Here is a 10339-nt window from a genome sequence, read left to right as displayed (position 1 = left end):
TTTTGCAGTGACTTTTTCAAACGGAAACTGCAATAAGGAGCCATTCTGCAAGATTGGTTGTTTATTGAACAATTGAAAAGTAGCCTAAATGCTTCCTACAGCCAACGTTTATATGCAAAAGACAAATTGCTGTAATATTTAGTTTATCGATACATGATTGTGTTTCCATCTCCTGCCTTGGTATTGGCTCTGGGATTAACTAGACTAGGATGTCACGTTCCTATCGCTCAGCGATACTGTAGCCTACCCATATAAGTCCACTGTCAATTATTAGTCTACCGACCCATTTACTTTGGAGCATGGTTGGCTAATGACTGATCAGTGGATAAGTGGTAGGCTAATTAATGATAAATGGTAGCATGGTTGGCTAATGACTGATCAGTGGATAAATGGTAGGCTGATGAATGATAAATGGTAGCATGGTTGGCTAATGACTGATCAGTGGATAAATGGTAGGCTAATTAATGATAAATGGTAGCATGGTTGGCTAATGACTGATCAGTGGATAAATGGTAGCATGGTTGGCTATTGAATGAGCGATAGATAAATGGCTATTGTCACGTAGAGAAGGCCAGAAGGCTAAACTGGAAAACCTAACATCCTATCAAATAAAAAGATGGCAGAGCCGCAAAAGTACTTCTGTGCTTCAGGGTGTTTATTTACATGGTGAACCCAGAAGAAAAACAACAGTACTTCTGGGTGTTTATTTACATGGTGAACCCAGAAGAAAAACAACAGTACTTCTGGGTGTTTATTTACATAGTGAATCCAGAAGAAAAACAACAGTACTTCTGGGTGTTTATTTACATAGTAAATCCAGTACTTCTGGGTGTTTATTTACATAGTGAATCCAGAAGAAAAACAACAGTACTTCTGGGTGTTTATTTACAAAGTGAATCCAGAAGAAAAACAACAGTACTTCCATCCAAAGTATACATTATGGAGACAGCTTAAAAAACAATGCTGCCCCCATCAACAGTTCAACCCAAAATAGTCCCTCCTTTGAACTGAAAAAGGCTATTTTTGTAGGGGAAGCCCCTCCCATCAGAACATACCAAACACTAATTAATTAAGCAATTACCATCAAAGCCTAAATTTTCCATTCAGCTAAACATAATAAATTATATACATTGCAACACATTTCTCATGATACAATATACCAATATAACACATTTACACAATCACATCACTACTGACATGGAGTCTTCCAATATGCCCATTCACGTGAAAAAGCCATTCTGGATAGGCACTACAAAGCCAGCCCGATTCCCTAAACTCTGGTCCTTATCCCAGCATACCCGGAAGCTACAGAGACGGAGAGCGAGGAACAGAACCAAACAAACAACGTGCTCATCCATAACATTAATAAGTACAATAAACGTTGCTTAAATTAAACATGAACGCTTGTCTGTATATTATTTATACCATAAACTGTTACTGACGGGAGGTAATAATAGTGTGTAATGTATGTTCTAAGATCGCGAAGTTAACTTGTGTGATAATGGAGCAGGGAGGTGTGTGTGAGAGAGAGAGAGTGTGTGTGTGTCAAACGCTGCCAGTGACGGACTTCTCCGTCACAGCTATTGATTGAGCGATGGATAAATGGTAGCCTAACATTAGTTAGTGTAGCGGGAATAAACCAGTCATGTCAGAAAAGGAGAGAGAGACATGGCCTGCAATATGATTATGGTAGTCCTATATAATACAAATCTAATGAATAGGAGACATGCTGCTTTTGGTATTTATTAAGGATCCCCATTAGCCATGCTTTTGGTATTTATTAAGGATCCACATTAGCCATGCTTTTGGTATTTATTAACGATGCCCTTTAGCCATGCTTTTGGTATTTATTAAGGATCCCATTTAGCCATGCTTTTGGTATTTATTAACGATCCCCATTAGCCATGCTTTTGGTATTTATTAAGGATCCCCATTAGCCATGCTTTTGGTATTTATTAAGGATCCACATTAGCCATGCTTTTGGTACTTATTAACGATCCCCTTTAGCCATGCTTTTGGTATTTATTAAGGATCCCCTTTAGCCATGCTTTTGGTATTTATTAAGGATCCCCATTAGCCAAGGCAGCAGGTACTCTTCCTGGGGTCCAAAGAAGTATATAAGGCAAGTATAAAATACAACAGTACGTTTAACATTGGGGTGGCAGGGTAGCCTAGTGGTTAGAGCGTTGGACTAGTAAACGAAAGGTTTCATGTTCAAATCCCCAAGCTGACAAGGTACAAATCTGTCGCTCTGTCCCTCAACAGTTAACCCACTGTTCCTAGGCCATCATTGAAAATAAAAATTTGTTCTTAACTGACTTGCCTAGATAAAGGTAAAATATATGTATATTTTAAATTAAATTACACCACTACATATCTGCAATACATTTAGTACCACCATACACACACTATATATACACTATATATACAAAAGTATGTGGACACCTCTTAAAATGAGTGGATTTGGCTATTTCAGCCACGCCGTTGCTGACAGGTGTATAACACCGAGCACACAGCCATGCAATCTCCATAGACAAACATTGGCAGTAGAATATCCCTACTGAGAGCTCAGTGACTTTCAAAGTAGCACCGTCATTGGATGTCACCTTTTCAAACAAGTCAGTCAGTTTAATTTCCTACCCTGCTAGAGCTAAACCGGTCAACTGTAAGTGATTGTTATTGTGAAGTGGTAGGCCACACAAGCTCACAGAACGGGACCAGAGAGTGCTGAAGCGCGTAGCACGTAAAAATAGTCTGTCCTCGGAATGCAACATTCACTACCGAGTTCCAAACTGCCTCTGAAAGCAACGTCAGCACAATAACTGTTTGTCGTGAGCGTCATGAAATGGGTTTCCACGGCCGAGCAGCCGCACACAAGCCTAAGATCACCGTGTGCAGTACAAAGCTTTGGCTGGAGTTGTGTAAAGCTCAGCGTTATATGAAGTGATGAATTATGCAAGACCATATGGCAGTCCAATGGACTAATCTGTGCTTAGTGGATGCCAGGAGAACGCTACCTGCCCCAATGCATAGTCCCAACTATAACGTTTGATAGAGGAATAATGGTCTGGGCAGTTTTCATGGTTCGGGCCACTTAGTTCCAGTAAAGGGACATCTTAACACTACAGCAGACAATTACATTCTAGAGAATTCTGTGCTTCCAACTTTGTGGCAACAGGTATGATAATGGCCCCGTGCACAAAGCAAGGTCCATGCAGAAATGGTTTGTCGAGATCGGTGTGGAAGAACTTGACTGGCCTGCACAGAGCCCTGACCTCAACCCCATCGACCACACTTTGGGATGAATTGGAACGCCGACTGCGAGCCCTAATCGCCAAACATCAATGCCCGACCTCACTAATGCTCTTGTGGCTGAATGGAAACAAGTCCCTGCAGCAATGTTCCAACATATAGTGGAAAGCCTTCCAAGAAGAGTGGAGGCTGTTATAGCAGCAATGTTCCAACATCTAGTGGAAAGCCTTCCCAGAGGAGTGGATGCTGTTTTGGCAGCAATGTTCCAACATCTAGTGGAAAGCCTTCCCAGAAGAGTGGAGGCTGTTATGGCAGCAAAGCATATTAATGCCCATGATTTTGGAATAAGTGTCTCTACTTAGTTAAGTTGCGCAATGTACGCATTTAGCGCAGCCTTGGCGGTCTGGAGAACTCCCAATATGTATTCTCGCGGCGACAGCACATATCGCGTTCTCAAACAGGGTGGTCTCTAGCTAGCTAGCTACATCAAAAACAAGAGCTTTCAAAATCAAGTGTCAAGGTAAGATCAAGCTTTCTAACATATTCTATAACGTTTCCAAATACACAACATCATTTAGTTGTCGGATTATTTGTCCACGTCCACTGGATCAACGTTGTCTCAACAATTAGCCTATTGATCTGGCTAGCTACGTCGTTAGCTTGCTAACTAGCCATTAGAAGCTAACTAGCTATCAAAGCAAGTTTGTTGATTTTCAAGACGCTGTGTTGTGAATCACCATATTATTTGTTATCATACATTCTGAAATATATGAAGTGTGTATCGTTCATCTTTAAGATGACAAATCCATTGGTAACCCTGCTCAGCTAGTAAGTTAGCATGGCTAGCTAGGCCGTTTTGTTAGGTAGACAAGGTGGCTAACTTCATTTCAGTAACCATTGTTCATGTTTTGGCGATTACAAACTAAATGTCGGTTTTAGTTCTCCTTTGCTTTAAAGGGGCGATCAGCAGGTGCTACATCCGTTCTTGGACTTGTAAATTAATGATTATATATATATATATATACACCTCCATTGGTTCTTGAAGAATATAACTTGAAATGTCTCATGAGCTTAGTTTAACTGTTGCACCCCATCAGAACCCAAAATACAACCTTGTTTTATGCCAACGTTTGGGGGGAAAAAAAGACTATATAGCCTCAAAACATGGTTAAAACTATAATTTTGATAAAATGGATGGATTTGAATTTGAAAGTGGTTACATTTCTCCAGCCCCACTCCTCAGCTTTTCCCTGTACCAGGGGCGTGGAGTCCACTGTATTGTTTCTACTGATTGCCACTAAACTATATTGGCGTGATTTAGCTAGCAGTGGAGCGCTGTGTCTTCATAGACAGACTAATACCAGCCATACCTCACCAGACCTTAACAAAAGTTTCTGAACTTTTATTAGGGTAATATCTCAAGTCAAGTCATTGGGCTCCCGAGTGGCGCAGTGGTCTAAGGCACTGCATCTCAGTGCTAGAGGCGTCACTACAGACCCTGGTTCTACATGGCAATATGAATGTCCAATACGCACAGTAGACTGACTGGGGAGGTGATTTCTCACAATTAAAGTCCCTCAATTAGAGCTATGATGTTAAATATTTGTGTTATTTCTTCAGAATTGTAATCTGTGGGTGTCACACCATTTCGTAGACCCATGATCCATAGGTAAGGCTGTACATTGCAAGAAAAGCAGGCTATGCCCCCAATGCAATGTTGAAGTCTATACGTTCACAATGTGATTTCAACAGATTTTTTTGGGGAGGGGTCAAATTAACAACTTATTGTCTTGTTGGATTTATTTAACACCATTCCAAACTTGTTTAGCATTATTTTGTCCAATTGTGGCAGGATTCCACTATTTGCATGTTTGCATCAGTTCCTTTGGGGGACTTTTAATTTGAAGGTGAAACACCGATTCCACTATTGTTGCTCACTCTGTTGTTCATGACACACAAGTAGCTATAAAGCTATCATTACCTTCTCCATGGCAACGTTAGCTTGCTAGATACATTTTAAAGCAGAGATTCCTAGTACATACATTTTGCATGGTTTATCCCTTTTATTATGGATTTTGTGAAAATCACCTTTCACGTGTTGTTCTTCCTCTTTTGAATCCATCTGTAGCCTTCCATGTCTGAACAGAAGTCCCCAGGTTCTGGTTGTGGTGTTCCAGCCCAGAGAAGCTCACAGCAGGGTACAGATGGTCTCAGTGAAGCTGGAGGACTGTAGTCAACCACTGGAACTCAATGTGATAGTCAAAGAGGAGGAGGAGAGAGGAATCAAGGAGGAGAGAGAAGTAAAAGAGGTTGATCAGAGAGCAGTCAAAGAGGAGGTGGAGGAGAGGGAAGTCAAAGAGGAAGTAGAGATGGCAGTCAAAGAAGAGCATGAGAGAACAGTCAAAGAAGAGCATGAGAGAACAGTCAAAGAAGAGCATGAGAGAACAGTCAAAGAAGAGGAGGTAGTAATAAATATCAAAGAAGAGGTGGAGGAAAGATCAGTGAAAGCAGAAGAGAACAAGGAAGGAGCTGCTCAACATCTAGGAACTAAAGAAGTAGATAGTATCAGTGACCCAGGTAAGTTCAGGTGTGGATTACACAGAGAGGGAGGTGCCTCGGTGGCCCCAGGGGATTCCAGAACTATTACTACTCCTGGTTACTATGACTAAATGATTCCAGAACTATTATAGTGCTTCTGCTGGCATCAAGTCTTTTAAAGCCTCTTGTTAGCATTGATGTTACTCTTCAATAACACAAACTCCCTGTTAGCATTGATGTTAATCTTCAATAACACAAACCCCCTGTTAGCATTGATGTTACTCTTCAATAACACAAACCCCGAAGCAAATCAGGGGGGGGCAATAGGTTTATTCTTATTAAAAGAGGACAAACTGTGCAGGGAGGTAGATGTTCATTCTCCCCTGTCCTCAGTGATTCTCTCCACAGAACAAAGGGACATGATGTACTTTATAACCCAGCCCTAGCCTGTGGTTGACCAATTTAGCCAATGGGCAAAATAACAAGTATCCTATTTCTGGTTGGACCAATGAGAACATGCCACACGTAGCTATGATTTCAAGACTGACATTCCTAACAGATGTTGAACTGAAAACCAACTATTTCCATTGATAAGTCCCTATTGATCGTTAATGCTCTGTTGACTTTGTCCTCTTAACCTTTAGTATTGTATTGACCTCTCGTCCTCGGTCTCTGCGTTGTGTATTTATCTTCAAAATATTGTTATACCTTTTTTTTAATGCTCTGATCCTGATTCTAACCCCATATATGTCCATATTCCCACAGGAGAGAGCTCCAACCCAGGTTCAGACAGTGAGCCCAGTTCCACAGCATCAGGAAACCATAAACAACGCAGACGGAGGAACACAAGACAGAAACATCACTGCATGGACTGCTTCACTAGTTTCTATGATCCAGAGGAGTTGAGAAGGCACACTTGTAGGCCCCGCTCCTGCTCAGATTGCAGAGACAGTTTTATTTGTCCGATTCACCTCAAATCACACCAACAAAGTCTCAAAATAAAGAAGATGTACCCATGTGGTCAATGTGGGAAGAGATTTCAGACACCAAGCAGCTTGAAGATGCACCAGATTACTCACACAGGAAAGAGGTCGTACCACTGCTTTCAGTGTAGGAAGACTTTCGGTTGGTCATTCAATTTGAAGAGACACCAGAAAATACACACAGGGGAGAAACCTTTCCACTGCTCCCAGTGTGGAAAGAGCTTCAGTCAGACAGGAGACCTAAAGAAACATCAGAGAATACACACAGGAGAGAAGCCTTACCACTGCTCTGAGTGTGGGAAGAGCTTCAGTATAGAAGCAAATCTAAAGGAGCACCAGAAAATACATACAGGAGAGAAGCCTTTCCACTGCTCCCAATGTGGTAAAAGCTTCAGTCGGTTAAGAGAACTAAAGAAACATCAGAGAATACACACAGGGGAAAAGCCATACAGCTGTGATCAGTGTGGGAAGAGTTTCAGTCAAACAGGAGTCCTAAAGAGACACCAGCTAACTCACACAGGAGAAAAACCTTTCAACTGCTCCCAGTGTGGGAAGGATTTCAGTCAGTCATCACTTTTGAAGAGACACCAGCTAACGCACACAGGAAAGAAGCCTCACCACTGCTCTCATTGTGGAAAAAGTTTTAAATTGGAAGGAAGCCTTCAGAGTCATCAGAGAATACACAATGGAGAGAAGCCCCACCACTGCTTCCAATGTGAGAAAGCTTTCAGTCAGGCAGTAGACCTAAAGAAACATCAGAGAATACACACAAGGGAGAAGTCTTTCCACTGCTCTCAGTGTGGGAAGACTTTCGGTCGGTCATTATTTTTGAAGCGACACCAGAGAAGACACACGGGGGAGAAGCCTTTCCACTGCTCCCAATGTGGGAAGACCTTTAGTGAAAAAGGAAATCTAAAGCAACACCAGAGAAGACACTCAGGAGAGAAACCGTACAGATGTGATCAGTGTGGAATTTGTTTTAAATGGAAACAAAGCCTGAAGGAACATACGGAGGCAAAGCACAGTGCAGTGCCCAACTCTAACCTTATAATGGAGTTGCCAAGCTGGGCATCTACATATCTGACTAATATTGACTGACTGTTTTTTTTGTTATTCTGTTAAACCTCTTTTAAAATATATATTTGATCTTCTACCACTTTTTATTTAGACAGCCAAAAACACAGGGGGCGACAGGAAACTGGTAGGGTGGACACGGGAAACTGGTAGGGTGGACACGGGAAACTGGTAGGGTGGATGACACAGGAAACTGGTAGGGTGGAGGACACAGGAAACTGGTAGGTTGGAGGACACAGGAAACTGGTAGGGTGGACACGGGAAACTGGTAGGGTGGACACGGGAAACTGGTAGAGTGGACACGGGAAACTGGTAGGGTGGAGGACACAGGAAACTGGTAGGGTGGAGGACACAGGAAACTGGTAGGGTGGACACGGGAAACTGGTAGGGTGGAGGACACGGGAAACTGGTAGGGTGGACACGGGAAACTGGTAGGGTGGACACAGGAAACTGGTAGGGTGGACACGGGAAACTGGTAGGGTGGAGGACACGGGAAACTGGTAGGGTGGACACAGGAGACTGGTAGGGTGGAGGACACGGGAAACTGGTAGGGTGGAGGACACGGGAAACTGGTAGGGTAGACACAGGAAACTGGTAGGGTGGAGGACACGGGAAACTGGTAGGGTGGTGGACACGGGAAACTGGTAGGGTGGACACAGGAGACTGGTAGGGTGGACACAGGAATTGAAAACCGGTGTCCAGTGGGGAGGACGTGCGATTGGCTGCGAGTGTTAACACTATACAACAGGTTATTATTCTGTGACACTTGGAAGTTCATTTCTAATATTCTCATATGGAAATGTACTAAAGAGTTCCAGCACGTGGATCATATCCTGCAGAAATCCATTCCGTTTCTATCTGCATAAAGTAAATTTACTTTCTGAACTAAACTTCCATTAACAGCAAAGATACACACTTCTCTGGAAAATGTTATGTGCATAATGATGTCATTTCACCAGACTGCACACGTGTCTGCTTAATGTAGCTCTTTCTCTGGAAAATGTTATGTGCATAATGATGTCATTTCACCAGACTGCACACGTGTCTGCTTAATGTAGCTCTTTCTCTGGAAAATGTTATGTGCATAATGATGTCATTTCACCAGACTGCACACGTGTCTGCTTAATGTAGCTCTTTCTCTGGGACATGTTATGTGCATATTGATGTCATTTCACCAGACTGCCCACGTATCTGCTTAATGTAGCTCTTTCTCTGGGACATGTTATGTGCATATTGATGTCATTTCACCAGACTGCACACGTATCTGCTTAATGTAGCTCTTTCTCTGGGACATGTTATGTGCATATTGATGTCATTTCACCAGACTGCCCACGTATCTGCTTAATGTAGCTCTTTCTCTGGGGGATTTGGGATGTTTTACTTGTGCTTCCTGTGACTGTGTTTATATGTGTATATTTATATTGTATTATACAGGGCACATTGGAAAGAGAGACCTAGGGTCTCAATATGTCTTCCCAGGTCAAATAAAGGTAAAAACATCACTAATAATAATGACCTGGTTTTAAAAAGTAGAGGATGGACATAAGGGAAGGCTGTTGTCTGTATTAACCAGTGGTCTACTATAATGCAGGGTATAATGTAAAGTAAAAATAAAATAATGACAAGATAAGCACATTTTTATTTAGGTTTTTATTCACCGTGCAGACAATGGGTTCCATCAGCTTGTTGCTATGCACTGGGTTCCATCAGCTTGTTGCTATGCACATCCATCCATGTCAATTATATGGCATGCACAGGTTCATGAGGTCATCCACCATCAATTGACTGTTGGCACGGGAACAACAGATAGTCCTTACTGCTGTTAGTCCATACAAACACATTGAATAACAGATAGTCCATACAAACACATTGAATAACATATAGTCCTTACTGCTGTTAGTCCATACAAACACATTGAATCAGCCTCCAGTATTTATGCTGCAGTAGTTTGTGTCGGGGGGCTGGGGTCAGTTTGTTATATCTGGAGTGCTTCTCCTGTTCTATTCGGTGTCCTGTGTGAATCTAAGTGTGCGTTCTCTAATTCTCTCCTTCTCTCTTTCTTTCTCTCTCTCGGAGGACCTGAGCCCTAGGACCATGCCCCAGGACTACCTGACATGATGACTCCTTGCTGTCCCCAGTCCACCTGGCCATGCTGCTGTTCCAGTTTCAACTGACCTGAGCCCTAGGACCATGCCCCAGGACTACCTGACATGATGACTCCTTGCTGTCCCCAGTCCACCTGGCCATGCTGCTGCTCCAGTTTCAACTTCCACCTGACTGTGCTGCTGCTCCAGTTTCAACTGTTCTGCCTTATTATTATTCGACCATGCTGGTCATTTATGAACATTTGAACATCTTGGCCATGTTCTGTTATAATCTCCACCCGGCACAGCCAGAAGAGGACTGGCCACCCCACATAGCCTGGTTCCTCTCTAGGTTTCTTCCTAGGTATTGGCCTTTCTAGGGAGTTTTTTTTTTTTTCATACAAACAC

The 10339-nt window shown here is 42.5% G+C and overlaps 1 protein-coding gene across 1 annotated transcript; it reads left to right on the top strand.

Moving 5' to 3' along the window:
* The first annotated feature begins 3627 nt into the window (after positions 1–3627).
* LOC116358925 (zinc finger protein OZF-like) lies at positions 3628–9743 on the top strand. The gene is made up of 3 exons (XM_031811351.1): positions 3628–3772; positions 5381–5829; positions 6556–9743. The coding sequence occupies exons 2-3, from the start codon at positions 5457–5459 to the stop codon at positions 7869–7871; spliced, it is 1689 nt and encodes a 562-aa protein (XP_031667211.1). The 5' UTR covers positions 3628–3772; positions 5381–5456; the 3' UTR covers positions 7872–9743.
* The last annotated feature ends 596 nt before the right edge of the window (positions 9744–10339 follow it).

This window comes from Oncorhynchus kisutch, unplaced genomic scaffold, assembly GCF_002021735.2.
Source record: "Oncorhynchus kisutch isolate 150728-3 unplaced genomic scaffold, Okis_V2 Okis01b-Okis20b_hom, whole genome shotgun sequence".
Lineage (NCBI taxonomy): Eukaryota > Metazoa > Chordata > Actinopteri > Salmoniformes > Salmonidae > Oncorhynchus > Oncorhynchus kisutch.
This window is presented reverse-complemented; position numbering and strand designations above follow the sequence as displayed.

What these genes read in the sequence shown, in the direction of transcription:
- LOC116358925 (XM_031811351.1), top strand. Translation starts at nt 5,457, where the DNA reads ATGGTCTCAGTGAAGCTGGAGGACTGTAGTCAACCACTGGAACTCAAT. An exon ending in AGATAGTATCAGTGACCCAG is followed by an intron (nt 5,830 to 6,555) that starts GTAAGTTCAGGT and finishes ATATTCCCACAG; the next exon opens with GAGAGAGCTCCAACCCAGGT.